The sequence below is a fragment of the Sinohyriopsis cumingii genome, chromosome 2 (assembly GCF_028554795.1).
Source record: "Sinohyriopsis cumingii isolate HCF-2022 chromosome 2, ASM2855479v2, whole genome shotgun sequence".
Taxonomy (NCBI): domain Eukaryota; kingdom Metazoa; phylum Mollusca; class Bivalvia; order Unionida; family Unionidae; genus Sinohyriopsis; species Sinohyriopsis cumingii.
In genome coordinates this window covers 98,691,436-98,708,381 of record NC_142962.1, presented here as the reverse complement: position 1 = coordinate 98,708,381, position 16,946 = coordinate 98,691,436, and the positions used below count along the sequence as shown (strand labels likewise).

Here is a 16,946-nt window from a genome sequence, read left to right as displayed (position 1 = left end):
TCTCTCTCACACACACACACACACACACACACACACACACACATGCACATTCACTAATAACAAGTGTTTTCAAGTTTTATTATTTTTTACTGTCATTTTAAGACAAAGTTACTGCTCCTGTAAAAATACAAGTTAGCAACATATAAGTGGCTCATATTCATTGCTTACAATTTACCTATAAATAATACATGTACTATATATAAAACTACATAAGAGTATCTGTGTTATTTATAGGTAAATTACATGCATCAATACGTGGTTGCTCAACTGGAAGAGCATCAGATTTGTAATCCAAGGATTGTGGGTTTGATACCTGCCCAGGTCATCCTGGGTTGGCTGTCTCAGTGTATCTTTGGGAAAGGCATTTTGCTCCCATTTCCTTGGGATTATATAGCCCAATAATGTCATTAAAAACAAAACAATAAATCTGCAACAATATGAGTCCATGTGACTTGGACCATCTTTGTTGTTGTTGTTGTAGGGGTTTAACGCCATTTTTCAGCATAAGATAGGCTATAGATGGCATCCAGTATAATTGATGGAGGAAGAACCCTGGAAAACCCCGGGAAGAACCACCAACCCACGAGAAGCTACTGGCAGGCTTTCTCATGTACCAACGTTAACCAAGCCTGAGACTTGAACTCACACAGACAGAGGTGAGATGGCAGTGATCCATGAGATGGCAGTGATCCGTAACGGTGAGCGCTTTAGACCACTCAGGGCCCCCTGGACCATCTTAATTATATTGCTAACATAACACACCATAGAAGCTACAATGAAATACACTAAACATAGGTGTCTTACAAACGCTATTTTGTTTCTTCCAATCTCTCTATCTTTAACACGAACACATTCCAAACTAATAACAAAAGTATTATGATACATGTTTTTTAAAATGTTATTTCGATTAATGAGGTGGGAGCAAAAATGAGATTGCAAATGCAAATTTATTTTTATGCTAACATGGTTCGGTCAGCAAGTTTTGTATTTCACACAGATCCTTTTCATATGTGGTCCATTTATATTTTGTATTTCACACAGACCCTTTTCAGATGTCCATTTATATTTTGTATTTCACACAGACCCTTTTCAGATATGGTCCATTTATATTTTGTTTCACACAGACCCTTTTCAGATGTGGTCCATTTATATTTTGTATTTCACACAGACCCTTTTCAGATGTGGTCCATTTATATTTTGTATTTCACACAGACCCTTTTCAGATATGGTCCATTTATATTTTGTATTTCACACAGACCCTTTTCAGATATGGTCCATTTATATTTTGTATTTCACACAGACCCTTTTCAGATATGGTCCATTTATTTTTTGTATTTCACACAGACCCTTTTCAGATATGGTCCAATTTATATTTTGTATTTCACACAGACCCTTTTCAGATGTGGTCCATTTATATTTTGAAGATATTCAGTACTCCTAATTTTGTTTTACATATAATTATTTGCATTGTTTGTTACAATTACAAGAATTATATTATGTGCTAATATTATGTCATTGTTTAAATAATGTATCATAAATGTCTAAAGATGAAATTAAATCACAGAACATTTATTGAGAATTCTGTTCTTTGAAGAAGAAAAAAGAAAAAAGTACAGTACTAGTATGCAAAGAAAGTTAAAACTGATTATCCTCATGAGTCTGTATCTGAGATGAACTTGCAATTTTCTACTTTTCAAGATTATCACAAAACAGCAATAACAGACTTTCCACAGCAGTAAATTACATTGAGACTGTATTTGCAATGATCTTGTAATTTATTACTTCTCAAGCATCACATAAAACAGCAATAATGGACTTTCCACATCAGTAATAACACTGAGAATGCTTTGAAACCCAATAACCAATTGTGTTTAGAGTCCATCAGAAATGACTGAGGCAAAGCCAATATTATGGAATTCAAGAAAAGTAACAGTGTCAAATCTGTCCAACCACCCACATCTTACATTGTGCTGGGACCACAATTCTTATTTTGGTTCATTTAAAATACTGGCACACTATCAGCAAAAGCTTTGGCCAGATTTCTTTAATTTCATTGTAATAAACATGCCAGACATTCTCCCTTACCTCATCCCTTCCTGTCTCTTCTCACTCCAAATTAAGACTTGAAATAGACAATTTAACAGGAATACTTACACTAAGGTTGCTGCGAGGTTCCAGGATGACCCAGTGTGTGGAAGGTTCCTCTAGACTGATTGAGGCAAAACCAATAATGCACTCGCCTATCATCCTCTCACGCCTCATCCTCTCCACACCATACATACGAAACCTGATCCCCATTCCCTGAACATCGCCTGTAATTGATAAAATAAAAATAGGTAAATTAAGCATATTTATAAGGTGACCATGAATTGACACTCTGAACACCATAACAAGAGTCCCTAAGATGGACTCATTTGCTAAGGACTAAAATGAATTTCCAGGAATTCAAGATGTTACCATTTCTTCCTTTTAACTGCAGAGTGTTGAAACCATCTTTAATATTCTGCAGGCATAACAAGATTCTGCTGTGGTGGACATGTTAGATGTCAATTTGGCACCATTTTCATTCTGGACCAACAATACATCATAAGAAGGTTTCTGGTAAATACCACATGGGAAAATTACATTTTGATTTCAAGTAGTGACACGATTTTCACGATGGCTACTGTGGTGGCCATACTGGGCATTAGATCAGTACCATTCTCATTTAGGACCCAGTAAACATAATAAGAAATCTTTTAGTGAAAACCCATGTTGGTATGATCATCCTTTCAGGAGGAGGAGTGATAACAAGATTTTCAAGACGGCCACATTGGTGGTCATATTTGACATCAGCTCAGCACAGTTCTCATTTAGGACAAACTAGACATAAAAAGACTATTAGTAAAAATTCTAAGTTGGTATGACCATTTAAGACAAGTAGCAATAGCAAGATTTTCAAGATGGTAACAATACTGGACATCAGAATGGCACAAATTTTCATCTAGGTCCAACTAGACGGCCTTGCAAGCTGATGTGACCGTACATTTAAGAGGAATATGGTTCAGAAGACTTTCATGACAGCCCCTGTAGCAGCCATATTCAATGTCCGAGTGTCACCCTTTTCATTTAAAAACAGCTAGACCATGGCATGAATACATGTATATAGAGTTTTATGGATATCCTTTAGCAGGAGTAGCAATAACAAACCTGTGTTAATGGACAAACAGACAACAGTCAGCAATAACAAACCTGTGTTAATGGACAAACAAATAACAGTCAACAGACCATCACATAAGCTCTTCTTGTCAATGACCAGTAGAGCTAAAAATTATTTTGTTTTTTCACTGCACTGAATGCTAAAAAGGTCAGCATTTTTTTGGGAGCAAAAGCAAACCCAATAAATAAGTGATTGAAGACAAGACAGTAGTTTGCCATACATGTACAAAACAAATTTGTTTGCATAAATATCCCAAATTCATGTCTGATTTCACCATTTTGAATAACTTTTCAAAAGAATTTAATGATTACACTGTAATGAAGGCTTTACCTGAATTGTCTCTAATTTAGTGCAACTCATTATCTCTGTATGGAGACTGTTCATTGGTCTATATTGTATGGTTTACACAACCAATCAAATTCAGTTTTTTAAGCAGCTGCAGACTGGCCTCCCTATAGATGGAAACTCTAAGAGACATACTTACATAGTTTGCTTGATCTATGAATATGTAGAAAATTTGAAATTAAAGTTTTATAGAGGCCCAAATACCAAAATATTCACACTAAAAAGCCTGACTGAAAACAGAGAAAATAGTAAAATATCTGCTCGGGAAATATAAAGAGATGCCATGTTCCATCCTCATCACAGAAAGGAAATTGAACAGTACAAATCAATTCAGAACAGCTTTGAAACAGACCTTGCTAGTAAGAACTATGGAAAAAGCATACAGGAGTGTGGAATTTAGAAATATTTGAGAAGTTCTGTGTGCAAAGAGGCAGGGATCTGAATTTAAACTGGGCTGATCCACTAACTCAGGAAGTAGAAAAAGTAGTGAATTTAAATCTGAATTCCAAAGCTGATGTCCATTACAAGTGCCCAATAAGCATATCTTTTGTTTGAAATTATTAAGACATTAATTAATTTTCAATGGAATATGCAGTCTAGTAGAATATTTATTACAAAGATACATATTTATGAAACCAAAATCAGTAAAATTCCTTGTTTTGTTCAAACTTTTCAAAGTAGGAATAAAAATGCATAAAACTGATATAAGCAATAAAGTATAGTCTCTATAAAAAGGTTTCAATGACAAAATAAATTTTATCTGTCTGTAAATAAACTTTGCAGAGGAAGTAATTATAAAAATGAAGAATGCACCTGTTCACAAACATGCCTTTGCTGATCACAGAAAATATGTAAATAATAATAATTTTTATTTTCATTATTAGACAGCCTGTGTAACTTAATGTAATTTTCCTGTTTCAGCTGCTTTGACTGAAGGATATTCCATAAGGTTACGGAATACCATTTGGTGGAGAAACAACGTTTGGGTGAAGAGACATGGATGAACATCACAAGGTAACAAAGGGGGGGGGGGATTTAATAATTGAGGAGGATATAGGTTGAAAGCATTGCCATTTTCACTGGGAGACACACAAAGACAAGAAAGGACTCAGTGGATGAAAGACCCCTTTAATTCCCGCACTTATGCAACCTCAAAGACAAAAGAAAGGTATCCTACTTTTGTTTTACACCCACAAAAGACCTCTGGCAATGTGTCATCCTGACCCCCTGTTCTACCTCAGACTCTCAATCTAGGTCAAATTAAAGCAACATCCATCATTTTGTACAAAAGCTCTGCCCCTGAAGAAACATTCACTTCGGAGAAATATGGAGAAAAAAAAAAGGCAGCAGAGGCTGGTCTATCTGGAAGAAAGACTAACCATACAGGGTGAAAAATCAACCATCCTGAGGTTATGAGAGGGTTCCAAGTATAAAAAAAGTATACAAACAATAAATTACTGAAGTGAAGTATCTATCAGAGAATAAAAACAGATGTCTGAGATCCTGGTAACTAGAAATGCTGCCAAGATAATGATGGTGAAAACTGTCAGTAAAATACAGAAAGTATAATTTGATGTAAAATACAGAAAGTGTAATTTAATGTAAAATACAGGATGTGCAATTTGATGTAAAATACAGGAAATGTAATTTTAGGTAAAATACAGGAAGTGTAGTTTGATGTAAAATACAGGAAGTGTAGTTTGATGTAAAATACAGGAAGTGTAATTTGATGTAAATGATAGGATGAATGAAATTCTTGCCACCAATGAAATTGCAGAAATGCTGAAAAGTAAAGAAAAACATGTACTTAAAAATTTCATAACAGCAGAAAAAAATCACTAGATTTTGCAAATGCTTTCTTTGATGAAGCAACCCAATCCAGTTGCACATTTAATAGAACTCTTAATATTTATATCTCTCAAAATTTAAAAATAAATAACTTAGTGTAGTTGTATTCAACATTGCTGCAACTTTGTAGCTCAGCAGTAAAAGATTCTTGGAGAGGTTTTCCTTAAGTACAAATTTCTTTCTTCATGTATTATTCAAAATTTTAATAATCTTATTTACTTCTAAGGCATCTTATACATGTTTTTCAGCACAACATGAAAACATACAATAAAAATCTACTACCTGTCACTATACCTCTTAATACAGAAATAATGTTGTTTTCTGTTGCCTCTTGAATTTTCTTCAGATGATTTATTTTACATGTATATGGTAATGTTATTTCATTTTGAAATAAGTTTTGTATTCTAGTTCTGGCTGGTTGTTGTTGTTGTTGTTGTAGGGCTTAACGCCATTTTTCAGCACAAGATAGGCTATACATGGCGGCCAGTATTAATGGTGGAGGAAGAACCCGGAAAACCCCCCGAAAGAACCACCGACCCACAAGAAGCTACTGGCAAGCTTTCTCACATAACCACATTAGCCGAATCTGAGACTCGAACTGACGCAGACAGAGGTGAGTTCTGGCTGGCATGGAAACAGTGTATTTAAAATAGATAAAATAAGACATTAGCATTTTACAACCTTTCCATGAATTTCTTATTTATTGGCCATTTAATATATCAATAACTATATTTCAAATGATGGTATCAATAATCTTTATCATTTTATACTCCAGAAGCTTTACATTAACATTTAATGAAGAAAGAAATATGCAAACTTGCTCACAGGATCCAACAATGAATACCCTCAGCTTACTAGTCAACTTAAAAATGGTTCAAGCTTTGTCTCAAAAGTTGAAGCTGTCATTAAATTTAACATTAAGTTTGCATTAAACCTAAACTAATGAAAATTTAATGCAAAATATTGCTTCCAATGTCAAACTGCATTCTGCTGCATGAGGCAGGCAGCCATCCAATCAACTGAGCTAATATTGCTTGTGAACAATGCATTTATTGATAGCTACATACCAAGCGTTTGCAGCAGAGCCTTATATTGTCGATACTATGCAGCAGTATATTATACATTTATTTCTAAAATTAATATTGTAACAATATGAAGAAAGGCCAGCTCTTAAAATATATCCCAATATATAAACACCAAGCCATGCATGCAAGGGGGAAAAAAAAGAAACAAAAAGATATCTAAAGGTTAAAAAGATTGTTTCAGATAATCTAACTGCATTTTTTGGGGTGGTATTTTTAAATTGTAATACTGATAGATATCAAAATAAAGATTTGGTGAGCAACTACAACTCAGATTCTTCAAACAAGGGTTCTCCAACTGAGAGGAGGATATCATGCAACAGCAATAAAATGCCAACACTATGAAGTAAACTTTGTTATATTCCAGCATTTAGATAACAGTGCAACTTTGTACTACAGTTATATTCCAGCATTTAGATAACAGTGAAACTTTGTACTACAGTTATATTTCAGCATTTAGATAACAGTGAAACTTTGTACTACAGTTATATTTCAGCATTTAGATAACAGTGCAACTTTGTACAACAGTTATATTTCAGCATTTAGATAACAGTGAAACTTTGTACTACAGTTATATTTCAGCATTTAGATAACAGTGAAACTTTGTACTACAGTTATATTTCAGCATTTAGATAACAGTGCAACTTTGTACAACAGTTATATTTTCAACTTAAGTTTGTCGATAAAAATTAAACAATGTCAAAATATTATTGGGGGGGGGGGGCTGGTAAGCCACTGGAATCTAATTTCAACTTTGAAAATGCCGACCTTATAGTCTGTAATTTTCACTAGATGAGCTCATGTTAAGCAGATTTCTTTGATGTATCAGAATACTATATTAAAAATAGATTGGAAAATGCCTTAGTTCATTTTACAGTTTCCAATTATAGTTACTGTTTAGAAGGTGAAAAACTGGGCAGGGTCAGGAACATTAAAATTGGGTAGGTCAGGTTACCTGAACCAGACATTCTGTGTTCTGCCTAATGATACTGCTTAGTGCCATATACTGAGGTATACAATGATTATGACAGTATTACAAGCATAATGGGGTATTTTATAACAATCCTTAGTGTGTGTGTGCATGTGTAATTTGGATTTATAACATAGCTTAAATTTGATTTAGTCATATTGCTACAATGTCTGCAGTGTGGCAGTTTATAATGATGTCTAACACAGGGGTATCATGCTGCAGACATAAGGTATCATGTCCCATCCAGTTACATTATCCTGACACCAGACCAACCAGTCCTAATACTAACCTCTTAATGCTGAATGCCAAATAAGGCAGCTGCCAGTACCATTTTCTTAAGTCTTTGGTATGACTCAGCTGGGGTTGAACCTTTGACCTTCTGCATCCAAGGTGGACGCTCTAACCGCTTAGGCCACCAGTGGTCACATTGCTTAGTGACACATAATATTGTTGCATACAATGATTATGACAGTGTTACAAGCATTATGAGGTATTTTATGGTCCTGTTTAGTGCCACGCCATACTGTGGTATACAATGTTTATGACACAGTGTTGCATGCATAATGGAAGTATTTTATGACATTTCTAAGTGTCATGCCATATTGTGGTATACAATGTTCATGACACAATGTTACAAGAATGATGGGGTACTTTAAGCACTAAAACAAAATAAAAATATTTGATATTTAATGCTGAGAAATCCTTTACCTGGTGATATCTTAGTAAAGGTAAATGTTTCTTCAAACTTTGGATTCTCCCCTGGTTTAACTTTGGTTTTGTGCCTCTGTTTTTTGGTTGGAAGAAGAAGAAGTCGAACTTGTGTATTATTGGCCCCTCCTCTCTCTTTTGTGGGAATGTCTTGTGCTTGATGAACAGTAACTTCCATACGGTCACGCCTTGCATTATAGGAAAATGTTGCCTCGATACTGCCACATTTTGATATAAGGGCCCCCTCTTGTTGTAAATCACTCACATCAAACAAATGCTCCTGCAAAATAAAAATATATCAATCAATAAAAAAATTCCACAGAGAAGACTTATTAAATTTAACAACTTGAATAAACTTTAAAAAATAGTATTCACATTAACTAGCACCAAGGTCATTCAATATGTGTACTACCCATCCGATTAAAATCAAGATTATAGGATTAAATTATCAGGGTTGGTTATTTATGAATCAAAGTCAGAATTTTAACTAATTACTCACAAAGTAAATAAAAATCCCCAAAACTTCAATAACTTTATGAGTGATTATGTAAAATTAACATTTCAAAAAATACCCAACCAGAATATGTAGTTCTATCTTCTCTAGCCGAGGGTCATCAACTCTTACCTAGTATAGATCTGGTTGTTGTTGTTGTTGTGGGGTTTAACGCCATTTTTCAGCACACGATAGGCTATACATGGCGGCCAGTATTAATGGTGGAGGAAGAACCCGGGAAAACCCCGGAAAGAACCACCGACCCACGAGAAGCTACTGGCAAGCTTTCTCACATACCAACATTGGCCGAATCCAAGACTCGAACCCACGCAGATAGAGGTGAGATGGCAGTGATCCGTAACAGAGAGCGCTTTAGACCATTCGGCCACTCGGGGCCCCAGTATAGATCTGGTAGTGTCAGAGCAGGTCATGGCAGTAATCTGAGGACCTTTTGTCACTTGATATACGATTTTGTTTTCTTTTTCTTACCAGGCTATTTGTTTTTTTCAAAAAAAAGCTTGTATTCTGCACCTATTGTATTAGGCACCAAATAAATGTTGCCAGTCAGCCAACTGTCCCTGTTTTTTGCTGCCAACCCTAGCACTTTTTTCCCTACAGGGTAAAGAAAATAAATTGAAATTTTTTTAAACAAATCATGAAATTGACTTGTGCATCTAAATGAGATGGTTTTCAACAGTCCTTGAAGTGCTTAGTATGTTATATATATATATATATATATATATATATATATATATATATATATATATATATATATATATATATATATATATATACACACACACACACACAGACAGAAAATGACAAATATACAACAGACAAAACAGAAAGTGCTATCCCTGGAATCTATAGAAGAATGCTTGATAATAATAGGCTGAATTGATATTTAATACAAATAATACTATCATACAGGTTAGAGAATTTGTAATTCATACTCTACAGAGATTCAAACCCAGGTCCGTGGGTAAACAGCACCCATCGCCTTGCCTGCACACATGAACCCATATTCCCTCACGACTAAGCACACATCACCAAAAAATGATGTTTCTCAATCGGTGTTATATGCACTTGTGTGTACAGACACACTCGCATGACGACCTAGTAATTAATCTCATCTATCTACATAGTCATTCTGGATTCCTATGAAAGAAATCAAGGTGTATATAAACATATCCTAATTTTGAAATTTTCCAGAGTGAAATCAAGGTCTATATATATATCCTAATTTTGAAATTTTAAAACACATTCAATGTTCTTACTTTCTAATACATTTTAATCTTTAAAAAACAAAAACTTTTCTTTTCTAAACAGGATCCCCATTTCATACATTTTATGATGATTAGGTTCAATAACAGCGATACTGATAAAGCAATAATATAGTAATTTATTACATTTGAAAGACTAGTAAAGTCCACCATATTCTGTGTTCTACTATCAAGGTGAGTGCTGGATTACAGGAAGGACTATGTGAATACAATGGAGTATAGGAAGGACTGAATACAATGGAGTATAGGCAGGACTGAATACAATGGAGTACAGGAAGGACTGAATACAATGGAGTACAGGAACAACCATGTGATTACACTGGAGTACAGGAAGGACTATGTGATGACACTGTTAAAACTTCAAACTGGAAATTTTATCTGGGGTTGCAAATTTTGATCCAAATCATGTGGGAGTCAGGGATATGTTATTTATGTGCTGTAAGGATTTTTGCATATTTATAAAGTTTTACCTAAAGTGCACTGAAAACTTAACTGAAAATAGTCCTCAGAATTTACCATGTAGAATATTCCAGACAGAAACACATGACTGTTTATATCCAATCACAGTGCAGATATATTCATTTTAAAAGAACTGGAATTATATACTTATAATAAGAATATCTTATATGTACCCATGCAAGGTCATGTTCTACTAACCTTTTGATTCACCAATCAAATTATAGCTTTTATAATTCTGAAAGCAAAAAATCTCCTTAACATATTCTTACTAATGATGACTCGACCTCACATAAAATGCAATCCTTACCCCAAAATGCTATTAAAAATTAGTAGACCAGGAATTTGAAAGGTCACCAGAACATCTATCAGATCTTTGCTAAGTTGCAGATATCAATTGTAATCGGATTGCCCATGTAAACTTTCTGATAGCTTTAAAAATGTGGCAAAAAATGTAATAACTTACATTAAAGTGATCAATTTCAGGGTGGCATTCACGTAAATGCACTTGCCAATGTAAATCACAATCTGATTGACTGAACAAAATGCTTTGAACAGTTGCAGTTTAATCCATGATAAAATATTCAACAAAATATGCCAACAAAATATTCTTGTAATATATACAGCCAAACAGTTTTATTTTCCACATCTGCATGAAATTTCATCAAATGCTTTAATAGGAAAATTGATCTTAACAAGCCATTATCTGATTCAAGATTGATATTAACTAGATTAATCATCAGGTTCCATTTTCACTAAACATTTCAAACATTTCTAATGCAAACTGCAATGTTTAAAATATCTTTGCTTTTATTACAAATTTGGTAATAATTAATTTTTCATGGACTATTCAGCAACAGGGATTAAAATACATACATAAAGTGTGGAATGTTTTAAAAGGAGTCTTGCCTTATCTGAGGAAATTTTGAGGATTTTCAAAAAATATTTATTAATAAAAAGGTTTCCATGTGTAACATTTTTAAACTAAAATGATATTTTGCACCCTTTCCACTATCTCTACTTCTAGCAAGGAATATTGATATTGTCTGAATTATCGTAAGCAAAAAATCTCAATTTGAGGAGAAATTTTGAGAACTTTAGTGAAACCAGAATTAAATTAAATATCAAAATGTTCTGCTTTGTGTATTTCTAATTCATACTCGTTGAGTCAGCTATGCACACATTGGTAAGTCACTGAGTCTGCTATGCACACATTGGTAAGTCACTGATTCAGCTTTGCACAGATGGGTAAGTCATTGAGTTAACTATGCACACATGGGTAAGTCACTGAGTCTGCTATTCACACATGGGTAAGTCACTGATTCATCTATGCATACATGGGTAAGTCACCAAGTTAAATATGCACATATGGGTAAGACACCAAATTAGATATGCACACATGGTAAGACACCAAGTCAGCTATGCATACATGGGTAAGTAATTGAGTCAGCTATGCACACATGGCTAAGACACTGAGTCAGCTATGCACACATGGGTAAGTTTTTATGGTTAGTCATACTCTGTAATCATCATTAGCAAGTGTGTCACATTCCAACATTCCAAACTGGGTCCTATCACACCATATCTACCTTCAAAGTCAAGGTCAAGGTAAAAAAAATAATTTTTTCGTGACCTCCCCTATCTGAGGCAGATGCTTTAACTACTAGGCCAATGAAGCGGTCTCAAGGTAAAGTTCACGAGTACATATGATATAGTTGTTTCTGATTTATATCTTAAAAGTTGTCTGAGGTTCAGGGTAAAACCATACGACCCTTATGAATCTTTATTTGATGACATCATATGTATCATGTCAAGGTTTTATCCTCAAGGTCAAGGTCATTGATGAACTTCTTCCCCTTTTCTGTCCATTTACACCGGTGCCCTTTATCTGCCTAGAAACCTAAAAGCTGTCATAAGAGTTATAGTCAGATTTCATCACTGTATAATTTTTTGGTGACTTCACCACAGTAGGCTGGGGACAGCAAGGCTAGCCTTGATAAAATTAAATTTGTGATCATTGTATCATCACTGTCATTACTCCTCACCATTATTATTACAATCACGACCATAATCATCAAAATTACTACAAATATGATGTTCATCACATATGTCATCACAACCATTGTTGTCATTATCATCAACAGCAGCAACTTACATCAGCAGCTAAAAATGGTTCAGACTGGGAAGTCTCAAATGCCTGGTTAGAAAAGACCTGACTGCCTTCCAATGTCTGCTTGGAACTCGTCATGGAAGTCATCATACTCCCTCCCACCTCCTTTGCTGGAGAGATTTCCCTGCTGAGGGGTCCTGGCTTCCAATCTTCAGCAGATAAGCCTAAGATGTCTTGCTCCCCCACCTGTTCCCTCTCCCCCTCCTTTGCTGTACTCTTTGGCCCAGCACCAGGTTCATCTGTTATTGTGACAATGTCCTCTTCCTTCAATGAACTATCCTTTTTAAGACCACTGGTTTCTCTTTTCATACCACTTTCCTCCTGCTTCATCCCACTCTTCACTGTAAAAAAACAGTGTCATCAATGATTACACAGCTCACCTCTAACAGAAATGAAGTACAGACTAAATTGATCCTGACAATGAAATGGTGACTCCATCTCTAATTAAATATTTGCTGGCAATTCTTTCTTTCTAGATTTACCTTTTAATCTTGCTAAAATGTAAAATGTTCACTTTTAATCAGCCCTATAAAGGCAGTAGTGCCTACCTACATACCTACTTATCAACCTAACTCTCCACATACTGTAACAGGGCACAAAGACGTAAAATAAATTAAGAAACCCATTTTTTCTACGATATCAGCCAGTATTATTAGAAGTGAAAAAAAGATTAATGTTGTTTTTGTATGATTTTTAAAAAATCCTTGTTTTTAAAGTCCACTTAAGACTCTATTATCATTGTGCACCCCATGAAGCTAGATTTTAATGGTCAAAATTCAAAAGGCTTTGAGTAACCTTGGAGTGACAGCCAGTAACACATGCATAATTCATACATCAGTAATTACCTTGATTAACCTTGGAGTGACAGCCAGTAACACATGCATAATTCATGCATCAGTAATTACCTTGATTAACCTTGGAGTGACAGCCAGTAACACATGCATAATTCATACATCAGTAATTACCTTGATTGATCTTGGAGTGACAGCAACATGCATAGTTCATGCATCAGTAATTACCTTGATTAACCTTGGAGTGACAGCCAGTAACACATGCATAATTCATACATCAGTAATTACCTTGATTAACCTTGGAGTGACAGCCAGTAACACATGCATAATTCATGCATCAGTAATTACCTTGATTAACCTTGGAGTGACAGCCAGTAACACATGCATAATTCATACATCAGTAATTACCTTGATTGATCTTGGAGTGACAGCAACATGCATAGTTCATGCATCAGTAATTACCTTGATTAACCTTGGAGTGACAGCCAGTAACACATGCATAATTCATACATCAGTAATTACCTTGATTAACTTTGGAGTGACAGCCAGTAACATATGCATAGTTCATGCATCAGCAATTATCTTGATTAACCTTGGAGTGACAGCCAGTAACACATGCATCATTCACGTATCAGTAATTACTTTGCTTAGCCAAACCAAAACAATTCTTATATAAAAAGCAACAGCATGCATTCCATTCATCAAATTCCTGTATTCATTCACATATACAATACAGAGTTAACATGCTGAAGGTAACTTATCACAATGTACAATGTACAATCAATAATGTGGTCAGTTTATTATTGGATAAACATATTTATTCCTACTTCCAACTGCATTGGTCAGAAAGGGTTGATGTATATACATGTAGTATGAAAGAATCTATGTGGTCATCAACACTTAAAACCATGGAAGTAAAGCATAAAATGTAGGCCATATCTGAGATGAGTCAAAGAAAATAAAGTGGAGAATCTGTAGTCTGTTGTGTGGGAGGGAGAACCAGTGCCAAGACACAAGGTTCCTCCTCTGGGGTAATATCCTGGAATGCTCCACCACAAAGACAAGATCAGTAAGCCATGACTGTCAAGGCCACAGAGAAGCTAACAAAATGAACTGAGCAGTGGAGCTGCCAACTTGTAAATTACCAGATGGATGAACCTAAAGCATGAAAGGGCATAAGCAGACAATCCCACTTCAAGCTTACAGTGTCAATCGCCCAAGTACTCTGGATGGCAAATGGGTAATTGAAAAAAATGGGAGCCTGTTGTATAATAATGGCATCCCTTAAAGTTAGAACAAGGATACTGTTATGGATTGGTGTAGAGGCCATTAGATAAGAACTATCTTTCCTTTCCTTTCCAGCTGTCCTCCAAAATATCTTTTATGAGGAATGTGGCTAGTTCAGAGGGTAGTCCCTTCTGGAGCACTAAGCAAAGGAGGTAAAACCTTCCACACAAAGAGGAGGGGCATGTGTACCTCCTTGTCTCCTGATGCAAGCTACCATGAATGTGTCACTGGAGAACTATGCAAAGGAGGTAAAAACTTCCACACAAAGAGAAGAGGCATGTGTACCTCCTTGTCTCCTGATGTATGCTACCACGAATGTAGCAAACTCTTATTTTATGGAAACGTCCCTGAAGGGATAAAAATATTGCTCTCATTTCCAAACCACTGATGTGGAAGATTAATTAATCTCTGAACACAAACCCCTAAAAATCAGTCCTTTCAACTCTAGATGGTCTCTGTGCAGTTTCTAGTTCATCAAAAGGAGAAACTGGAAAAGGCACATGTACAGTCTGCCTGGGGGGAACCACATCCATTTTGTGTAGTACAAGATCTCCAGTAGAGAAAGAAAAGAACAACATCATCGTTGCTCTTAGCACCTCCAACAGGGACAGGATCTTGAGTGCTCTGTCCAAAGGACACTGAGAAATCTTGTCTGTGAGGAAATTAATCCCCATGCAGATGAAATCATTTGATGAAGTAAGCTCCAATTTCTCTACATTGGGTAAAGACCCAGTCTGGACTCTATGGACCAACAGAGAGACACATCTAGTTTGAGGGACTCCAGCCAGAAATCGTGGATCAACCATCATTGAAAAAGGTGAATTGGGATACCTAGTGACCTAAACAATACTGAACAACCTATTTACTGCCCCCTTCTAAAGAAGGGAATGTACCTCTTACTTTAAATGCACAAGATTCAACTGATGGAAGACCATGGGGAACCTATCAAAAGAAGGAAGATCTCAAAACGGAAGCCAACTTTAATAGAAAGGAACAGCCTTTGACCATTATGCCATATCAAGCCTCTGAAAAGGTCTAGCCTGGCACCTATGGGAACCAATGAAAGAGGAAAACTCTGCAGAAAAGGGAGCAAGTCCCTAGGGCTTTCCACCCATGTCCTTCTGAAATAGAATTTTGCTCTGACTAGGGCTGCATGGTTTTAACGAATTGTGCTGACAGACCATGTGGTCAGTTAGGACAATTTCAGTTCATGGCTGGTTCGATGGGCCTGAAGCAGATGCAAAGGACCGATGTTGCTGGTCACTGAGATACTGAGAAACCAAGCTCACAAAAAGTTCTTACTGTACTCTTGTAACACTTTAGATTTGTCCAGAGCAACATTCCTGTGGCAGTGGAGAAGCATCACTGAAAAGGCATGGATGAGGACAACACATTCCAAGATGATTTTGCTGCTGCTTCCATCAAATGATGGGAAAATGGCAAAAGAGATTCAGTCCTCAGCAGGTTGTACAATGGAAACAGAAAGAATTTTTGTCCAAAAGTTAAGTGTCTAAACTTGAAGGAAGTCCCAACTGATTTGCTTCAGCATCCAGAGTGGGAGCTTTAATTGGCCAGGAATAGGTATGGACCATATAGCTTGATACAGAGACCAAGGGTTTCAATAATGTGGGACAGGACTTCTCTCTTCTTTTTCTGACAAACATCTCCTTATATGGTTGCAACAAAGTCCTGACCCTTACTAAACCTTTGGGAAAGCACCTAAATTGTAACCAAGTGAGAAACAAGAGATCTGGTTGGGAAGTTAGACCTAGAAAGTTTCTCCCAGTTGTAAAGAATTTTAGTATTACCAGAGTCAGAAGGCTTGGCACACAGAACACTTAGCAAAAAATGGTAAACCATGTTTCCTTCTTGGTTGCAAGACCTGAGCACATCCTTCTCTGCTGCCTTTATTGATGGATGGGAGTAGGCATGGACCTGAAGGAAGGATATGCCTGTTCTGTATCAAACTCAATTTTATCAAGTGTACCATATACAGCACACTAAATGCCCAACCCATGTTTAACAGTCTTCTATGTAGGCACTAGCAGAGTATGATTAATGGGTATTAATCAAAATGATATATAATCATGTACAAAACTTAGAGTGCATTATTTCATGATTAGATTTATTGTGATCTCTTACCTTCAGACAGCAGAATCTAAAGGATCCTTTACTGCCCTAAGCGCAAGCCATCCACAAAGTCTGTTCAAAACAAAACAAAACAAAAGTTGTTGTTGTGGGGTTTAACACCATTTTTCAGCACACAATAGGCTATACATGGCAGCTAGTATTAATGGTGGAGAAAGAACCTGGG

At 35.9% G+C, this 16,946-nt stretch overlaps 1 protein-coding gene across 5 annotated transcripts in view; it reads right to left on the bottom strand.

Moving 5' to 3' along the window:
- LOC149805454 (synaptotagmin-16-like) overlaps positions 1-16,946 on the bottom strand; it is a 103,878-nt gene that overhangs the window by 18,158 nt on the left and 68,774 nt on the right. For all 5 annotated transcript variants that reach the window (XM_089950049.1, XM_089950047.1, XM_089950048.1 and 2 more), the window contains 3 exons: positions 12,540-12,895; positions 8,153-8,432; positions 2,155-2,312 (listed from right to left, as the gene is read on the bottom strand). In XM_089950049.1, coding sequence (XP_089806175.1) covers positions 2,155-2,312; positions 8,153-8,432; positions 12,540-12,895 — 794 coding nt within the window. The remainder of the gene's footprint in view (positions 1-2,154; positions 2,313-8,152; positions 8,433-12,539; positions 12,896-16,946) is intronic.